This window comes from Ictalurus punctatus, chromosome 12, assembly GCF_001660625.3.
Source record: "Ictalurus punctatus breed USDA103 chromosome 12, Coco_2.0, whole genome shotgun sequence".
NCBI lineage: Eukaryota > Metazoa > Chordata > Actinopteri > Siluriformes > Ictaluridae > Ictalurus > Ictalurus punctatus.
The window spans coordinates 5,220,666-5,242,214 of NC_030427.2; the positions used below are offsets into that span (position 1 = coordinate 5,220,666).

General features: G+C 39.0%; 1 protein-coding gene across 7 annotated transcripts in view; it reads left to right on the forward strand.

Annotated features, from left to right (window-relative positions):
* The window catches only part of stk11ip (serine/threonine kinase 11 interacting protein), a 70,043-nt gene that overhangs the window by 11,514 nt on the left and 36,980 nt on the right, over positions 1-21,549 (forward strand). For all 7 annotated transcript variants that reach the window (XR_006983399.2, XR_006983400.1, XM_053683904.1 and 4 more), the window contains exons 9-15: positions 841-944; positions 4,047-4,136; positions 4,255-4,296; positions 4,509-4,676; positions 13,521-13,593; positions 15,897-16,325; positions 19,311-19,513. Coding sequence is in view for 5 of the 7 variants with exons in the window: in XM_053683904.1 (XP_053539879.1) it covers positions 841-944; positions 4,047-4,136; positions 4,255-4,296; positions 4,509-4,676; positions 13,521-13,593; positions 15,897-16,325; positions 19,311-19,513 (1,109 nt within the window). In the remaining 2 variants the exon portion in view is untranslated. The remainder of the gene's footprint in view (positions 1-840; positions 945-4,046; positions 4,137-4,254; positions 4,297-4,508; positions 4,677-13,520; positions 13,594-15,896; positions 16,326-19,310; positions 19,514-21,549) is intronic.

Below are 21,549 nucleotides of genomic sequence, written 5' to 3' on the forward strand. Positions count from 1 at the left end.
CACCTTAACAGGAGAATATCAAAAATCTACATGCAAATATCAGAAATCTAGCTGATAACTTTTGTGTAGCTTCTTCTGAAGATGATCAGAGGCAAAAGTGGTGAGGATTGGAGTAAAATCTGCAAAAGCTGCAAAGCTTTAAAGGGTTTTCAAGAAATTCCAAATTGTTCATAAAATACAAAGGTGGCCATGAAAATTTTTACATCAGCTGACCTTAGAAGCTTCCAAGGAATCAGACAACAAAAGAATCATGCTTGTAGACCAAATAATTCAAAAGTAATATTCTCTTAAGACCTCATTCCTGAGGTATATGTATAGTCTTGTGCGAAAATGTAAGTGTTGCTGATACATTTCCTATTTGGCAGCTGCATCATCAAATTAATTTGCGTGATACAGGCAAATAATAATAAGCTATTATTTTTATATAGTGCCTTTAAAGCAGCTTCTCAAGGCACTTTACACAATAAGAAAATATCAAAAAAATAAAAAAATACACAGATAAAAACACAAAACATACAAAAAAAAAAAACACTTGAATACAAAATGGTTAAAACCATTAAGAAAAAGCTAACCTAAAAAATTTGTTTTGAATAACAAAAAAAACTTCTGAAAACTTTTGTAGAGATGAGCTCCGCCAAAATGGTGAAAACCACTGCCTCTGTCAATCCAATAATAATCATCATCAGAAGAAGATTATGAAGAACAATATGTTGGCTTTTTCAAGCCAACGTAGTAATACTACTACTACTAATAATAATCTTATAGTAAGAACAGAATGTTTGATTTGTCAAACCAACATAAAAAGTCCTCAAAATAACAAATCTGATGTTTTGACTACAGGAGTGGAGCACTTATCTTCTCTTCAGTGTCTTGACCTATCCTACAACCTGCTAACGGAGCACACTCAACTAGCTCCACTCTCCCTTCTGCATAATCTCAATATGGTGAGAAAATGCTTTTCATTGGATTACTTGGAGTAATTGGATTGAATGTAATGTGTACTTACTGACTGTTGTTATGCTAGGTGTACCTGGTGAAAAAGTATTGAATGTTGGTATAACCTAGGTGTGCCTAAAAATGGAGTCTGTGTACAGTGCTATGATTTCTTCCATTTCTGTGTATATCTCATACAAATTTTTTTCAGAAATTAAAACAAAATCTAAGATCAAAGAAAGGCAACCCGAGTAAACACAAAACAGTTTTTAAATGGTAATGTTATTTATTGAAGCAAAAAAGTTATCCAAAACCAACTGGGCCTGTGTAAAAATGTATTTGCCGGGGTTCAACTGGACTAGACGCAACCAGACATGATTACTGCAAACCCTCTTCAATCAAGTCAACACTTAAATAGAACAGCATGAAGTTGGTTAAAAGGTCTTACACTATGTAACACACTATGCCAAAAGTGAAAAATTCCAGAGATGATAAGGAAGAAGTTGATTGAAATACATCAGTCTAGGAAGGGTTACAAAGCCATTTCAAAGGCTCTGGGACTCCAAATGACCACAGTGAGAGCCATTATCCCCAAATGGAAAAACAGCACAGTAAGAAAATTCGGCACCTTCTCAGAAGTGGCCGACCTTCCAAAATTCCTCCAAGAGCACAGCAACTACTCATCCAGGAAGTCACAAAAGAGCCAAGGACAACATCAAAGGACCTACAGGGACTCGCTTGCATCAATAAAGGTCACTGTTCATGACTCCACTATCAGAAAGACACTGGGAAAAAAACAATGCATCTATGGAAAGGTAGCGAGGTGAAAGCACTGCTAACCCAGAAAAACATTAAGGCTCATCTGAATTTTGCCAAAACACACTTTGTTGATCCTTACACCTTTTGGGAGAATGTTCCGTGGATTGATGAGTCGACAGTGGAACTGTTTGGAAGACAGGAGTCCCGTTACATCTGGTGTAAACCAAACACAGAATTCCACAAAAAGAACATCGTACCCACCGTCAAGCATGGTGTTTGCAAAGTGTGGGGATGCTTTGCTTCTTCAGGGCCTAGGCAACCTGCAGTAATTGAGGGAAGCATGAATTCTGCTCTCTACTAGAAAATCCTAAAGGTGAATATCTGGTTTTCTTTCCGTAAGCTGAAACTCAAGTGCAACTGGATTATGCAGCAAGACAATGATCCAAAGCATAGAAGTAAATTGCTGCTAAACGTGGCACAACCAGATTGTAAATTTAAGGGGGCAGTTAGTTTTTCACATGGGTGATGGGTATTGGATAACTTTTTATTTACTTATTTATTTGTTTGTTTATTTATTTATTTACATATTTATTTATTCTTCAACTGAAAAAATCTGAACAAAACTGTATTGTGTGTATATACTCAGGTTGGCTTTGTTTTATGTTTTATTTTGTTTGAAGATCTAAAACTACTTAGTATGAGATGTACACAAAAACATAAGAAATCGGGATGGGAAAAACACTTTCACAGCACTGTACTGCACAGTGTGGTGGAAACAGTATATGAGAAAGCTGTGCTTTCTGCTATTGTTGCATATTTTGCACATTAAAAGATTGCAGATCCTCATACAGAATGTAACGTATGATGAGGAAACAAAAAAAAAACAGGATAATATGAGGAAACAAAAAAATGTATTTAAATCATCACTTTGTTTGGTGAAAGAAAGTTATGCATCACCTATTTCACCCATATGAAAAATTAATTGCCCCTTAAACTTAATAACTGGTTATGCCACCTTTAGCAGCAACAACTGCAACTAAATGTTTCTGATAACTGGATATCAGTTCTTCACATTGCAGTAGAGGAATTTTGACCCACTGCTTGTTTATGTCCTGCCACAGCAAATCTAGTGTTGAAGTCAGGAATTTGAGGCCTGACTAGACTACTCCAAAAACTTAGTTTTGTTTCTTTTGAGCCATTCAGTGGTGGACTTGCTCTTGTGCTTCTGATTGTTGCTGCATACACCAAATTTGCTTGAGCATTGGTTCACTGACTGATGACCGCATATTCTCTATCAAGATTTTCTGGTTGAGAACAGATTTCATGATTCATTCAATTATGGCATCTTGGCCAGGCCTTAAAAACAGCCAAGTATACCCACACCTTCACACTACTACCACCATGTTTGACTGTTGGTATGATTTTCTTATTGTGGAATGCTGTTTTAGCTGTAAAGCTAAAAGTCAAAAGTGGAATGAAGACTTGCTGTGAGATGTTACCCCACTCTTTCTCCAAGGCATTTGCAAGTTCTCGATGATGTCTGGCGGGGACACATGGTTACATGTAATTTTCCACTGCAAGGATGATCAGCTGCCCTTCCTGTAGCACTGTCTTAGGTGTCTTACATTACAGACATTGTAGTTTATTGCTCTGACCACATCTGCAGTCCTCATGCCTCCCTGCAGCAGGCCTGTGGCATGTTCACACAGGTGAGCAGGCACCCTAGGGATCTTTCTTCTGGTGTTTTTCAGAGTCAGTAGAAAGGTCTCTTTAGTTTCCTGAGTTATTGTAACTGGGACCTTAATTGCCTACTGCCTATAAACTGTAGTGTCTTAAGGATTGTTCCACAGGTGCATGTGCAATAATTGTTGATGGTTCATTGAACAAGCATGGAAAAACTTTGTTTAAACCCTTTCCAGTAAAGATCTATAAAGCTTATTTGGATTTTACAAAATTATTTTTAAAATACATAAAATACAGTCTCCTGAAATAGGGACATTTCTTTTTTTGCTAAGTATACATTTCAATAACTGATTTAATAAGGGTGGCAGTAATCAAGTCTTGTTAAATTTATTTATTTAACAATTAAAAAAATTTGGTTAATTGTCAGATTGATAACTTAGGAGCAGTTACTTTTTCACACGGGGCCAGTTGGTGTTGGATAGCTTTTTTCCCTTCAATAAATTAATTGATCCTTTAAAAATTGTATTCGATGTAAGTATCTGGAAATAAAAGCTGAAACTCTGATCTATAGTCTCATATTCATCTTTTGACCTCAAACCCAAATGTCTTCACTGTATGTTGCTATAGCTTCATTGTTATGTTTTAACTTGTTTTTTTTCTTCTGCTTACAGTTAAATCTAGAAGGCAACCCTCTGTACTTCCAAAAAACACACAGAAACTCAACCATGTATCACCTTTCTCCACGAGCTGCTTTCCGAGGAGTGTGTACCTGCATGTGTAACTGCTGTGTATACATGCTTTGTTTTTCACTGACTTATGCAGAATTATTTAGTAGTCAATTAGTATATATTCCCTTTGTTTCGTGTGTCTTTCTCATAGCTTCAGCTGGATAGTTCTACATTGTCTTCCACTGAGCTTGCAGTAAGCAGTTAACTTTTTTCCTGACGTTATTTGGATATAACAGTATTTTAAACATGTAGATGGTACTTGAAGTGTTTGTATTTGGGTCAATAGTTTGACTGAGCTTGCCATGGCATATTTATCATATTAACCAGGTTTTCTGCATTCCATTGTGTTTAGTGGGTGAAAAGTGTCTGAAAATCTGATTTTCAGATTTGTACATCACTCTGCAGGTCTTTGCAAAACCCAGGCAGATAATACAGCAGATGTCCCAAAAACATCAAGTTGCCATGGCACCTGAGCAAACTGTACAGGACATGTCAAGTGGAGGAGGGGAGTTGAGTGACAGCTTGTCTATCAGTGAATTGGCAGCAAGTCGAGCTTACAGGAGAAAATCCAAGGTGATGTCACAAAAACCAAACTACTTCCCACCTACTCATTACAACTGCTCACTACACAATTTGTTCATAGACAGGTTTTGTGGGGGTGTTTCCGGTATGCAGTGGTTGTTACCTACTAGAGTTGGAGTACTTGATCTTAGACTCGAGTCCGGGCTTAAGTCCAATTATGAACGAACTCGGTCTTGTCCCGCTCTTAGGTAAATTTGTACCCTGACTTGGCACGAACTTGTACATTTTGGGCTCAGAAAATTTTTCAGAGTACAGTCAAGCCTATGGCATGTGTAGCATGAAAAGATAGATTAAAAAAAACATAAAAAATTAAGATAACAAGAAAGTATTGAGCATGTCTACTAACATGCAGCAGTAGCACCTCCTGATGGCTTGTAGCCAAAATGTGAAAAAATAAGTACACACCATGGAAATGTTCCTTTATTTTATGTTTTTATTTATTTATTTATTTGAAAAAATTTTTTACATACTTGGACAAGCAAATATTTGGAACAGTGCCTGTTAATAAAGTTGATATGCTTGAACAAAACCACAAGAAAATCAGCTTCATCAATGATTCATTCAACAATAATGTCAGTAGAAGTTATATTATTCTGTGGAAAAAGTACACCCTTGCCCTCAGAAGCTAGTATGGCCCCCTTTAGCAGAGACTTCTTGTAGGCATTTTTCATAATTGTCCACCAGTCTTACTGGAATTTTTGACCACTCTTCCATGTAATATTCTTTCAGTTGCAAGGTTTTTGAGGGTTTTCTTGCATGTCCTGCCAGTTTCAAATCCCTCCACAACATTTCAATGGAATTAATATCCGGGCTTTGACTAGGTCATTCCATAACCGTACGTTTCTTCTTTTCGAGCCATTCCTTTGTGGATTTGCTAGTGTGCTTATGATCATCATCCTGTTAAGAGGTTATCTTCAAGTTCTCTTTGATATGATGCAGAATTCATAGTTGAATTAATGAATGCAAGCTGTCCAGTCCCTGAGGCTGTGAAGCAACCCCAAACCATAACATTTCCACCAACTCTATCTTTGATTTGTGTGTCCATTGCATATTATTCCAAAAGGCCTGGTCCTTCCCTATATGCTGATTGGCAAACTGTAGTCTTAGAAAGGCTTTTTCCTGACATACCTCACTTGCAGGTCAAATTTATGTGATCTCTTTCTGATTGTAAATGCATGCACTTTGACACCTGCAGTTACAAGACTTACTAGCAGATCATGTGATGAAAATTTGAGGTTCTTGAGGACTTGGGCTGAATTTGCTGGAACGGCCAGTCCTGAACATTTGAAATCTGTGCCGTTTGTGGATTATTTTCCTTACAGTGGAATTAGTGGAATGCATATTTCAAATGATTGTGATATCTTTTTAAATTCCTTGCCAGACTCATAGGTATCCACAACCTTTTTTTCTGAAGGCCTTACAGAACTCTTTAGATCTTGGCATGATGACACCACACACCTCAATAGCAAAGACAGCACCAGATTCCATATATGAGCGGGGTATAAATAAGACGGGTTCCACCTGCACTCCCTAAGCAGGTTCTAATCTCTGGCACCAAATCTTGTGATTGAACACAACATTTTATGGATTTGAAGGTGTGATAAATGTAGGGGTGTACTTAAATTTTCCATGTCTATTTTTTGTTAATTTAAATTGTGAAAATGACTACAAATTGTATTTTCATGTGTCATTTTATAGAGTGTATCAGCTTTATTAATGTTCACTGTTTCAAAGATGATCCAATGCTTGCTTGTCCAAATATGCCAAAAAGCCAACAATTTCCATGGGTTATACTTATTTTTTCACATAACTGTAGGTCCTCCACATTAAGTGCATACTCACACACACTGAATGGCTAGGAAGAATGTTTTCAAAGTCATCAATAATTTGTTTGGCTTACAAAAATCATAAAGAATTTGTCTGCAGGACATCCACTAAAAAGAATCATTCTGCAGACTGCAAGTTTTGCAAAACAACAATTACTAATGTGACTGGCACAACTTCACATCTCTACTGACATAAAGACAGGCATGTTGCTTGTTGTAACCTTCTTTAGTAACTTAAATCCCAATAACATTTGAATTTTGTGAATCCAGTCTTATGAATGAAATGTGAAATGTACCTCTTAACGTAATATATATCATGTATAGTAAACAATGCTGATAGAGGAAAAAATGCAGTGACTAAATGTAGGTTTTTTTTTTTTTAAATTGAAAACGTAATATGCTCTAATGTAATGCAGTTATCTTTATTCAGTTAATGTAATGTGCTCTAAATTGCATTGACTAGTTAGGTAGCTTATACAAAACTGCAAACTTGGGCACATTAGATGTTTCAGAAATACCTTTCTATTACATTTACCTCCTGTTTTAAATCAATTTTACATTTCCAAATGTTCCTTCTTTTATTAATGAGTGTAATAATCACTGAGTTTGCAGGCTGTTAAAGACAGAAAGTAGATCATATGGCCCATACAGAGGCCGATATCTCGATCACAGAATATGTCTAAGTCTGGTATTACATGAAGAGGAACCCATAGAAGAATTGTAGTAAGTTCTCCAAGACCCTTTGAACAACTTGCATGCAAACTACCATAAAGAACTGTTCACAAGCGTACTTGATTTTAGAAATTTTTTTTATGTATATTTATATTTAATGTACATTTACATTGTCATTGTAGGGGCACAGTGGCTTAGTGGTTAGCCTGTTTGCCTCACACCTCCAGGGTTGGGGGTTCAATTCCTGTGTGTGCGCAGTTTGCATGTTTGCTCTCTGTGTTTCGGGGTTTTCTCCAGGTACTCCGGTTTCTTCCCCCAGTCCAAAGACATGTGTTGTGGGCTGATTGGCATTTCCAAATAGTCTGTAGTTTATGAATGGGTATGTGTGATTGTGTTCTGCAGTGGATTGACACCCTGTCCAGGGTGTCTCCTGCCTTGTGCTCAGACTCCCCTGGGATAGGCTCCAGGCTCCATGCGACCCTGAGTAGGATAAGTGGTACAGAAAATGGACAGATATTGTCATTGTTTTGTGAATGTTAAAATTTTTTATTTAATAGCTCAGTATTGAGTTTACAGTTGCAATTTCAAGTCATGTCAAGTCATCTGATACGCTATTTGGACTCTGCCGGACTCAACTAAGACTCGGCTGTTAAGGATTTGTCTGAAGTCCGACTCTGCCCTCTTTGGACTCGGACTTGTGCTTGATTGGTTAAAGACTTGGCGTTGACTCTGACTCGACAAGGGTACACAAAACTAATACCTACTAAAAGTGGTCCAAGGAAGGACAACCAATGACAGGGTCATGGGTGCCCAAGGCTCCTAGATGTGCATGGGGAGCAAAGGCTAACCAGTATGTTCCTATCCCACAGAAGAGCTACTGTAGCACAAAAATCGCTGAAAAAGTTAATGCTGGCTATGATAGAAAGGTGTCAGAACGTGCAGTGTCGCATAACCGTAGACCGGTCAGCGTGTCCATGCTGACTCATGTCCACTGCCAAAAGCACCTACAGTGGGCACATGCGCATCAGAACTGGACCATGGAGCAATGGAAGAAGGAGGCCTGGTCTGATGAATCACGTTTTCTTTTACATCATGTGGACAGCCAGGCGTGTGTCTGTCACTTATCTGGGTAAGGGATGGCACCAGGATGCACTATGGGAAGAAGCCAAGTCAGTGGAGGAAGTGTGATGCTCTGGTGATGTTCTGCTGGGAAACCTTGGGCCCTGGCATTTATGTGGATGTTACTTTTGACATGTACCTCAGACCTAAACATTGTCACAGACCAAGTACACCACTTCATGGCAGTGGTGTTCCCTTATGGCAGGGGCCTCTTTTAGCAGAATGATGCACACTGCAAAAATTGTTCAGGAGTGTTTTGAGGAACATGACCCACAGTTCAAGTTGTTGACTTGGCCTCCGAGATTCCCCAGGTCTCGATCCAATCAAGCATCTGTGAGATGTGCTGGACAAACAAGTTCAGTTCAATTCAGTTTTATGTGTTTAGTGCTTTTACCAATGGACATTGTCCCAAAGCAGCTTTACAGAAATTCAGGATATAGGTTTTAAATGTATGAATTGATGCCTAATGAGCAAGCCAGAGGCGATGGTGGCAAGGGAAAAACTTTCAGACAATATGAGGAAGCAACCTTGAGAGGAACCAGATGCAAAAGGGGAGCCAGCCTCATCTGGGTAACACCAGATAGTGCGATTATAAATAAGTAAATCCCTTCTATAAATGTGCTAATACTACATGGTCTAATTGTGTAACCAGGAACATTCATTACAGTTTTTACATGAAGTCTGTTGTTTTGAACTTATCTACCGTTCACTGATGGACACTAGCAATTGTAGTCCTTGCCATCCTCAGCAGCAGCAGCATGTGACTTCCAATTGATGAGAACTCCAACCAGAAGTAAGGCATCAATAATTGGTCAGGCAGGTCCAGCGAGCAGAAGGGATCAGGATCAGTGGCATTTCAGGAGTATCGTGTGTAGCTCAACAGAAAGCGAGAGGTAAATAGAGGGAGAGATTATTAGGTATACTTATTGTCCTGTAATATTTAAGGAGTATGTACTTTTACATGAGTGCAAGCAGGGACTCTGGCATGACTAGTTATGACAGCGTAACTAAAATGGAGACAGAAGTGAACACAGACATGAGGGTGCCCTGGGACATAAGGCAGCCAGCCACTCTGTCAACAAACCTGAGTGAATGTGTGAAAGAGGGACTTGACGGTAAATGCTCTGGGTTTCTGATCGGAAGGTCAGGGATTCAAGCCCCAGCACTGGCAGGCTCTGGGTTACTGATCGGAAGGTCAGGGTTCAAGCCCCAAGCACTGCCAAGCTGCCACTGTTGGGAACTTAGCCCTCTCGGCTCCAGGGGTGCCGTATCATGGCTGAACCTGTGCTCTGACCCCAACCTGGGGACCATGGTGGGATATGCGAAGAAAGAAAAATTTCACTGTGCTGTAATGTATATGTGATCAATAAAGTCTCATTATTAACACTGTATGCCTGTGAGCCCTCTAGAGCTGCTCCTTTACCTAAGAAAAAACTATTCACGAAAAGCTTGACTAAACAAATATGTTTTCAGATATTTTCTGAGTCCCGAACACTAATTGGAAGTCTGTTCCATAAATGTGAGGCTTTGTAAGAGAAAGCTGTTCCCCTGCTGTAACCTTCTCTAATCGAGGTACTGACTGCACCTTTTGATCGAAGTAGATGTGGCGGATCATAAGTTCGCTCATGTACTGTGGTGCAAGACTTCAGTGCTTTATAGGTCAATAGTATTATTTTATAATCAATGTGAAATTTTACTGGGAGCCTTTGCAGCGTGGATAAGATAGTGGTGATGTGGTCGTATCTTCTGGTTCTAGTAAGGACTCTTGCAGCTACGTTCTGGACTAACTGGAATGTTATGCACCTACTGGAACATCCAGACAGTAAGGCATTACAATGATCTAATTAAAAAAATCTAATTTTACTGCATCGTGTAGTGACATTATATTTCTTATCTTAGCAATATTTCTGAGGTGAAAGAATGTTATCCTAGTAATATTATTTACAGGAGTGTCAAATGAAAGACTGGAGTCAAAAATCACAGCAAGTCTTTTTTTACTGCTGCACATGATGAAACAGAAAGGCCATCCAGGGTTGCTATGTAATCAGAAAGCTTACTTCTAGCTGCATATCGTCCTAGAAGAAGTACTTATTTCTTGTCAGAATTAAGTAAGAGGAAGTTAACAAGCATCCATTGTCTAATGCCCTTTACACATTTTACACATTTTATTAAGCTGCTGTCTGTCATCTGGCTTTGCTGAAACATACAGCTGGGGTCATAAGCATAACAGTGGAAACTAATCCCATGTTTATGAACAATTTGACCTAGAGGTAGCATGTATAAAGTATAAAGCAGTGGGCTTAAATCAGAACCTTGCGGGATACCAAACTTTATCTCAGTATGCATAGCGGAGTCACCATTTACATCTATGAACTTATAGCGATCAGTCAAATAAGACCTGAGCCAGGAAAGGGCCATTCCCTTAATGCCAACAACATTTTCTAGTCTACCAAGGAGGTATGATCAGTTGAATGAAAAGCTGCACTAATGTCAGGCAACATAATCAAGGAGACACAACCCTGATCAGAACCCAGTAGTAAGTAATTTACCACTTTAGGCAGGTGGTTTTAAAGTTATAGCTGATTTTCGTGTTTGTGTGTGTATACACTCCTCTCTGAAAGTATTGGAACAGCAAGGCCAGTTCTGTTATTTTTGTTCTATATTGAAGCCATTAGGGTTTGAGATCAAAAGATGAATATGAGATGACAGATCAGAATTTCAGCTTTTATTTCCTGGTATTTACATTTTTAGATGTATTAAACAACTTTAAAAAATGGCACCTTTGTTGTCGGAACACCCAGTTTTTAGGTGAGCAAAAGTATAGGAACAGATGGTCTTAAATTTTTAAAGTTGCATATCCCTTGCTTATAATAATTGCGTTAAGCCGTTGTCCCACTGACATCACCAAACTGATGTTTTTCTTTTGTGTTGCTTTGCCAGGCTTGTACTGCAGCTCCTTTTAGTCTCCTCTTTGGGAGGTGATGCAAAATGCATGCTCAGCTGGGTTATGGTCAGGTGATTGACTTGGCCAATCTAAAACATTCCATTTTCTCCCCCTTGATGAAGTCCTTTGTTGTGTTGACAGTGTTTTGGGATCATTGTTTTGCTGCATGATGAAGTTGTTCTTAATTAGATTGGATGCATATCTCTGTAAATTGGAATATCGATTGTTTCTGTAGACTTCTGAATTAATTCTGCTGCTACTATCATTAGTTACATCATCAATAAAGATTAGTGAGCCCATTCCAGAAGCAGCCATGCAAGCCCAAGCCATGACACTACATCCACAATGCTTGACTGATGAGTTTCTATGGTTTGCATTATGAGCAGGGCCATTTTTTCTCGACACTTTCCAGCATTTCCAGCACTTTGGTAGAGGTTAATCTTGGTTCCAGAACTTTTGTGTCTCATCTCTGAATTTCTTTGCGAATTCCAATCTGGCCTTGTGATTCTTACTGCTGAATTAATTCTGCTGCTGTTTTCCTTGGCTGACCTGTTCTGTGTCTGGTTGCTAGTACATCAGTGGTTTCTTTCTTTTTCAGGACATTCCAAATTGTTGTATTGGATATACCCAATGCTTGTGCAATGGCTCTGATGGATTTTCCCTCTTTTCTCATCTTATAAATGGTCTGCTTTTCTCCAATAGACAGCTCTCTGGTCTTCATGTTAGTTGATCCTTTTTAGAAACAAATGCAGTCTTCACAGGTGAAACATAGGGCTCAAACCAAGAGTAGATATTCAGAGCTATTAATTCTTTAAACGATCAGTTTACAGGGAACACCTGGGCAGTAAGAGACGCCTATCAGTCATATATTCCAATATTTTGATCACTTAAAAAATGGGTGGGTTCAACCAAAAGGTGCCATGTTCTAAGTTGTTTAACACTAGATGTATGTATGAGGAAATATCTGAAATTCTGATCTATTGTTCCATATTCATGTTTTGATTTCAAACCTAAAGGTCTTCAATGTAGCAAAAACCATAGAAATGGCCTTGCTGTTCCAGTACTTTTGTTTGTGTGTATGTATGTTTATATGCACCTGACTCTATTTTTCACCTTCAAATTAACTGATGATCCTACAGGTTCACATACTTTTGCCACTCACGGATACAATGGTGCTTTGTGAATTGTTTAGAACTTTTTATATATCTGCAGAAATATGACCTAAAACATCAGAAATCCTAAAAGTAGACAGAGAGAACCCAATTAAACAAATTAGACAAAAATATACTTGGCCACTTATTTATTGAGGAAAATGATCCAATATTACATACAGCATTACAGAGTATATGAACCTCTAGGATTAGCAGTTAATTGAAGGTGAAATTAATACTGAAAGTAAAGGTTCACATACTTTTGCCACTCCCAGATGTGTAATATTGGAGCATTTTTCTCAAGAAATAAATAACCAAGTATAGTATCTCCATTTTTATACGCGTGCACACGCCGATCATCCATGACATTAAAACCTAATATAGTGTAGGCCCACCTAGTGTCACAAAAACAGCTGACCCATCAAGGCTCCACAAGATCTCTGAAGGCGTGCTCCGGTATCTGGCACCGAGACATTAGCAGCCGATCCTTCTAGTCCTGTAAGTTGTGAGGTGGAGCCTGTATTGATCGGACTTCTTTGTCCAGCACATCCCACAGATACTCAATTAGATTGAGATCTGGGGAATTTGGAGGCCAAGTCAACTCCTTGAACTCTTTGTCATGTTCCTCAAACATTCCTGAACAATTTTTGTAGTGTGGCATGGCACATGGTCCTGCTGAAAGAAGCCACTGCCCTTAGGGAATACCATTGCTTTAAGCAATGGACGGCCAGGGTGGCCGTCTAACGTTTTCAGCAATTTGTGTTCTCTTCAGCAACAGTAGCTCTTCTGGGATTGGACCAGATGGGCTAGCCTTCGCTCCCCACACGCATCAAGGAGCCTTGGGTGTCCATGAACCTGTCACCGGTTGTCCTTCCTTGGGCCATTTTTGATCGGTATTAGCCACTGCATACCAGGAACACCCAACAAGACCTGCTGTTCTGGAGATGCTCTGTAGTCAGCCCAATTTGGCCGTTGTCAAAGTTTCTCAGAGCTTTATGTTTACCTACTTTTTCTTCTTCCAACACACCAATGTCATGTCTCCTGTCAGTGGTTTTAATGTTATGGCTGATCGGGGTGTGTAACTTTTTATGTCCCCCCCCCCCCCCCCGGTGCTGTTTTGCAGCATAAGGTGAAGGTCAGGACAGCTAGCATCTCAGAACCCAGTGATACAGAGCCAAGATCATCATCTTTGCAAGGTGAGGTCTAAAGATGTTCCATGTGTCTGTGCCAGTTAACATGTGGTGGTTAAATTAAGAGCAGCTTTAAGGACTTGACCTCTTCAGGCTCCTCACACTTAGAAGGAACTCCTGGCAACATAGGCTTTGTGAAAACAGTTTCAGGACAGAAACAGCCAAGTACTACCATGTTCAGCACATGATCGTCACAGATCTTATAGGGTAAAACTATAAACCCAATTCCGAAAAAGTTGGGACAATATGGAAAATGCAAAAAACAAACAAAAAGTCATTTAAAGATTCAATTCACCCTGGTCTAACACATTATGGGGCAGTGGTGGCTCCGGGTTACTGATCGGAAGGTCGGGGGTTCAAGCCCCAGCACCGCTGAGCTGCCACTCTTGGGCCCTTGAGCAGGGCCCTTGAGCAAGGCCCTTAACCCTCTCTGCTCCAGGGGTGCTGTATCATGGCTGACCCTGCACTCTGACCCTAGCTTCCTGAAAGGCTGGGGTATGTGAATAAAAGAATTTCACTGTGCTGTAATGTGTATGTGACCAATAAAGACTCATTATCATTAACACATTATTTGATGTCTTACTTTGTGAATTTAATTTACTTTTGAAAATATACACTCATTACAAATCTGATGACTTCAACACACTCCAAAAAATTTGGGACAGTCGACTATTTACCACTGTGTAACATCACCTTTTCTCTTAATAACACTAAGCATTTGGGCACTGAAGACACCAGTTGGTTAAGTTTAACAAGCAGAATTTTCCCTCATTCATCCATTATGCATTTCTTCAGCTGTGCAAATTTGTTGCCTTTGCGCTTCATAATGCACCCCACATTCTCAATCGTAGACAGATCAGGACTGCAGGTAGGCCATGCTAGTACCCACATTCTCTGCTTACACAACCATGCACTTGTAATCTAGGCAGAATGTGGTGACATTGACTTGATGCTGATAACAGCTTGGATGGTCCTTTTCCTCTTTGGCCCGGAGAACATGATGGGTGTTTTGTCCAAAAGCTACTTGAAATGTTGACTTGTCGGACCACAAAACACGATTCCACTGTGCTACTGTCCATCTCAGATGAGACTGAGCCCAGAGAAGTCGGCGGCGCTTCGGTACAGTGTTGATGTATGGCTTCTGCTTTGCATATTAAAACCTTAACTTGCATCTATGGATGCAGCAGTGAATGGTGTTCCCATGTTGGTTTACCAAAGTATTCCCAAGCCCATGTCAGGATATCCATTAGAGACTCATGACTGTTTAAGACGGTGACGTCTGAAGGATCGGAGATCACGGGCATTCAGAATTGGTTTTCACTGAGCAATTCTGTAATTATATTATGAGTATTTATATTTATGCACTGTAGAAGGTGAAAAATCCTGCAAAAATCCTACAAATTTCTCTTTGGGAATGTTGTTCTCAAAGTGTTCATTATTAGCTGACACATCTGTTGGCAGATTGGCGAGCCTTGACCCATTCTTGCTCTTGAAGGTCTAGGCCTTTTTTGGAGGCTCCTTATATACTATGATTAGACAATTACCTCACCTGTTTCACATCACCACCTTATTTCAACTTGTCACATCGCTATTAGGCCTAAATTGCACCTGTCCCAACTTTTTTGGAATGTGTTCCATGCATCAATTTCAGAATAAACATTTGTCTTCAAAAAACTATGCAGCTGATTAGGTAAAACATCAAATACCTTGGCTTTATACTTTTATTTATTTATTTATTTTAATAAATACAAGTCATAGTACATTTACAAATCATTCCTCTTTGTTTTTATTAGCATTTTTCATACTGTCCCAGATTTTTTGGAATTGGGGTTGTAATGGAAGTCTTGTATATTGTCAATATATTGCTGCATGAATAGTCGTAGTTATAATTATAGCATGAATCACTGCAAATTTGTTTTACTTTCATAATATGGCTTCCACCTTCATTGTTTGACAGATTCTAAAATATCACTTGTTCGAGCACATTCTAGCATATTCTTCCGCACTAGATAGTACAAAAAGATAGTATGCCATAATGTCAGCAGAGGGAGTGTCACTCTGAGTTTTACAAAGCATTAATGCTTGGCACACAGATTTTCTTATGTTGCTGAGTTGTCTGCACACATAGTGGTATACATTTTTGACATACTAATTAGAATTATAGAATGATTGTTTTCTGATAATGATGTGATCTTATCACTCCATCACTTTATGAAAACACTTAATGATTTACATTTTCTTTTAAAATCTGTGAACCATGGAATGAAAACATCCCTGCTATCCTTTCTATGTCTTTTGCTTTTCCTAAGACATCATCCTGTGCCACCAGAAGGACATTGAGAAGTTGGACAGCTTCCGGGACCAGATGGGTGAGGACTGGCTACGCTACCAGCATCATCTTCATGGATTGCCATCCCTTGTGTCTGGCCCCAGGGTGGACAGGCTTGTAGCACAGGTGATTGCTGAAAACCACTGCACCCCTTCACCTCCACCAACCAAAACTGATGGCTCCCTGCCCAGATTAGACTCTCTCCCTGTCCCACTGCTGTCCTCTGAGTCAAAAAGAGAAGAGGAAGAGATCTTGGGCGTTCAGCCTGAGACTGAATCTACCCTGCAATGGACAGGCCACAGCTTTGTAGACATAGAGTCTACCTTAGAGAATCTTGGAGACCCACAGCCTTCAGAGAAGGCCTACCCTGATCCAACCTTTGGAGGAGAAGAAGAAGAGGACCTTGGAGGTCTGTGTGGCAGTTAATTGTAATCATTTGTTATTGGATCTGTCAAAGTTTTGGAAAGTTTGTCTAGTTCCATTCTCTTCTCTTAATCCTGGTCCAGGAGTAGTTGTAGTGCTTTTCCTATTGCCAACACACACACTTTTGCGCATATATATATATATATATATATATATATATATATATATATATATATATATATATATATATATATATATATATATATATATATATACAGTGAGGGAAAAAAGTATTTGATCCCCTGCTGATTTTGTACGTTTGCCCACTGACAAAGAAATGATCAGTCTATAATTTTAATGGTAGATTTATTTGAACAGTGAGAGACAGAATAACAACAAAAAAATCCAGAAAAACGCACGTCAAAAATGTTATAAATTGATTTGCATTTTAATGAGGGAAATAAGTATTTGACCCCTCTGCAAAACATGACTTAGTACTTGGTTTAAAAACCCTTGTTGGCAATCACAGAGGTCAGACGTTTCTTGTAGTTGGCCACCAGGTTTGCACACATCTCAGGAGGGATTTTGTCCCACTCCTCTTTGCAAATCTTCTCCAAATCATTAAGGTTTCGAGGCTGACGTTTGGCAACTCGAACCTTCAGCTCTCTTCACAGATTTTCTATGGGATTTAGGTCTGGAGACTGGCTAGGCCACTCCAGGACCTTAATGTGCTTCTTCTTGAGCCACTCCTTTGTTGCCTTGGCCGTGTGTTTTGGGTCATTGTCATGCTGGAATACCCATCCACGACCCATTTTCAATGCCCTGTCTGAGGGAAGGAGGTTTTCACCCAAGATTTGACGGTACATGGCCCCGTCCATCGTCCCTTTGATGCGGTGAAGTTGTCCTGTCCCCTTAGCAGAAAAAAACCCCCAAAGCATAATGTTTCCACCTCCATGTTTGACGGTGGGGATGGTGTTCCAGGGGTCATAGGCAGCATTCCTCCTCCTCCAAACACGGCGAGTTGAGTTGATGCCAAAGAACTCCATTTTGGTCTCATCTGACCACAACACTTTCACCCAGTTGTCCTCTGAATCATTCAGATGTTCATTGGTAAACTTCAGACAGGCATGTATATGTGCTTTCTTGAGCAGCGGACCTTGCGCACGCTGCAGGATTTCAGTCCTTCGCGGCGTAGTGTGTTACCAATTGTTTTCTTGGTGACTATGGTCCCAGCTGCCTTGAGATCATTGACAAGATCCTCCCGTGTAGTTCTGGGATGATTCCTCACTGTTCTCATGGTCACTGCAACTCCACGAGGTGAGATCTTGCATGGAGCCCCAGGCCGAGGGAGATTGACGGTTCTTTTGTCCTTCTTCCATTTGCGAATAATCGCACCAACTGTTGTCCCCTTCTCAGCAAGCTGCTTGGCAATGGTCTTGTAGCGCATTCCAAACTTGTGTAGGTCTACAGTCTTGTCCCTGACATCCTTGGAGAGCTCTTTGGTCTTGGCCATGGTGGAGAGTTTGGAATCTGATTGATTGATTGCTTCTGTGGACAGGTGTCTTTTATACAGGTAACAAACTGATATTAGGAGCACTCCCTTTAAGAGTGTGCTCCTAATCTCAGCTCGTTACCTGTATAAAAGACACCTGGGAGCCAGAAATCTTTCTGATTGAGAGGGGGTCAAATACTTTTTCCCTCATTAAAATGCAAATTAATTTATAAAATTTTTGACGTGCGTTTTTCTGGATTTTTTTGTTGTTATTCTGTCTCTCACTGTTCAAATACAACTACCATTATTATAGACTGATCATTTCTTTGTCAGTGGGCAAACGTACAAAATCAGCAGGGGATCAAATACTTTTTTCCCTCACTGTATATATATATATATATAATATATATATGTATATGTATGTATATAATATAATATAATATAATATTACATACACACACATACAAAGGCATTTGTACTTCATCATTGATCATCAAACTGGTAAAATATAATATAAACCTTTTTGTATATTAACATTAACAGGATATAAAATATACTACTCTAAAAATATATTTTTCTGTGAAATATATACTTTTTTGCCAACTCATCTTCATTTAAATCTTTCAACGGTGTACTGGCTTTAATTCAGCACGAGGGCAAGCGGGGGACTGGATAATTTGACTCGATGCCAAAACTTCTGCATAACTGCTGCTCACTTCTGGTATAAAATTTTAGCAGTGCAGAGCTTACAAACTGCAGTTTTGTCGTGATTCCACACAAGAGACATCATCTTTACACACAAATCGATTTGTTTTCCCGCCCTCTTTTGATTGACAGGATATAATCAACCCTGATCATCAGATGTTTTTAAACTATCGGCCGATAGCAGGAAATATAGCCTTTATAGGCCAAAACATTGGTGCAATATATATAAACACAAATATATTATATATAATGTGCATTGTATAAGTATCTTGATTTTCACTTAATCCTGTTCTTGATGTACCTCTGCATTATAATTTTAGTTTATTTCTATAGCACTTTAAAAACTGTTCTTACAAAATAGATTTGGATTTAGACTAATCATGAATAAGCTTAAGATGTTTAACCTATGAGGCTATAAAAAACAGTCAGCCTACCTAAAGATGTTTAAAAAACCTTGCTAGCTAAGTGTGATTTCCTCACACGGTGATTATTAATCCTAAAGGTAGATAGTCAAGATCAAGTTAGGTGCCTTAGTGGAACAGGCACAAGACTAATCAGTTCAGTTTGTAATCCGATATCGACCATAAAAATGTCTGTGATTCAACTTTAAATGTAAAGTTTTTTCTCCCTTTTCACTTTTTGGGGCTAACCACAATTTTAAATGCTATAACTTTTTAGTTGTGGTTGAGATCTATGAAAAAAATTCTATTCTATAGTTTTCAGAAAGTATATATTGAAAACACTCTTGTATTAGATATTATAGTCTTCAGTTATGCTTATATTAGGTTTTGGAATACAATATTAAAATGTTTATTCCTATATTGGTTTCCACAGTGGACCTGTGTAGGCCTATGCTGGTCAGGGTGCTCTCTGAGATTGAGGATTTTAACAACAGAATGGAGTCAGAGCCGCTGTTCCTGAGAGTGCATCAGGCTTATATTTTGGAGGTGGACATGCACCAGGGCTGTGTCAGGAGCCGATTTGAGCTGAACAGCTTGCGGCAGGTCACCACCTTTCAAGCCACCTGGACAGAGAAGGTCAGATATGTTTTGTTATCTTCTTCAGTTCAATTCAATTCAAAAGTCCTGCTAATTATTATCTTTAATATTGAATTTGAGTGTATTTACATCACAATTTGGTGAACTATGTAGGAATTACAGCACTTTTTATACATATCAGGGTTGAACAATGCTCACAGCTAGCATAACTAAATAATTAAATAAATAAAAACACAGAAATCTATATTCATGAACTACTACACAATTCTTCAATGACTGCCTGAAGTCTGTTCTAAGAAAACTTTGAGAGCAGAGCCCATACCACAAGATGCAATCAACTCATCAGCAAGAACTGGAAGGCTAGTTTGGAATTCGCAAAGAAATACAGAGATGAGCCACAAAGGTTTTGGAGCCAAGATTAACCTCTACCAAAGTAATGGAAAGGCCAAAGTGTGTTGAAAGAAAGGATCTGCTCATGATACAAAACATACAAGCACAACAATCAAGAATCTTTATTGATGATGTAACTCATGATGGTAGCAGCAGAATGAATTCAGAAGTCTACAGAAACATTCTGCCTGCCAGTTTACAGAGAAATAAATCCAGTCTAATTGGGAGGAACTTCATCATACAGCAAGATAATGACCCAGAACACACTGCCAACACAACCAAGATCTTCATCAAGGGGAAAAGTGGAAGGTTTTAGAAGGGCCAAGTCAATCACCAGACCTTAACCATGAGCATGCATTTCACCTCCTGAAGAGGAGACTGAAGTGAGAAACCACCCAGAGCAAACAAACAACTGAAACAAACTGCGGTACAAGCCTGGAAAAGCATCACAAAAGAAGAATGCAAGGGTTTGGTGATGTCAGTGGATGACCAGCTTGATGCACTTATTGCAAGCAAGGGATATACAGCCAAATATTTATTTACTTTATTACTTTAAAACTATACTTACTTTATACATAAATGTATGTGTGTGTATACACACACACACATAGTATCTACACTGAAGAAATGACACTTTGCTACAATGTAAAGTAGTGAGTGTACAGCTTGTGTAACAGTGTAAATTTGCTGTCCCCTCAAAATAACTCAACACACAGCCATTAACGTCTAAACCGCTGGCAACAAAAGTGAGTATGCCCCTAAGTGAAAATGTCCAAATTGGGCCCAATTAGCCATATTCCCTCCCCGGTGTCATGTGACTTGTTAGTGTTACAAGGTCTCAGGTGTGAATGGGTACCTTCTTCAGACCTTTCTGAAGAACAGTGGGCAGTTTAACTGCTCATGACAAACAAGGGACTCTATCACAAAACTCTATAAACCAAAACGTGGACCATCCAGGTAACGACACAGTGTTAAGAATCAAGGGTATGTAATCTTTTGAATGGGGTAATTTTTATAAATTCAACTATTATCTTGTCTTGTGGGCTATATGTAATGTATATGTAATGTATGTGAAATAGCTTATTCAGGACTAAATAAAAAAAAAAAAAAGGGATTTTTAATGATCCCTCTTATTTTGTTAACAGTATTAAGATTTAGCAGATTCTTCAAGGGGTGTGTGTGTGTATATGTGTATATATATGACATTTTCACTTAGGGGTGTACTCACTTTTGTTGCCAGCGGTTTAGACATTAATGGCTGTGTGTTGAGTTATTTTGAGGGGACAACAAATTTACACTGTTACACAAGCTGTACACTCACTACTTTACATTGTAGCAAAGTGTCATTTATTCAGTGTTGTCACATGAAAAGATATTATTTTTTGTCACATTCTTCTTAATGAGTTAATGGTTACCTGATCACCGGAACCAAATCATATTTAATGAGGAAATGAGGGCAGAAATAACTCTCCATTGACTGGGATGACTGCCAACTCCTTCGAATGTCACTGAACAACCATAAGATGACATCAAGTGACCCACATAAATAATGGCAAATGATGGCTGGGGTGAAGTCAATGAGCAAGAAAAAAATCCCTTCATCAGTGAGAAGCAAAGAAGAGTGAGGCTGAAGTTTGCAAAAGACCATAAATATTGGACCTTAAAGGACAGGAGTAAGGTCATCT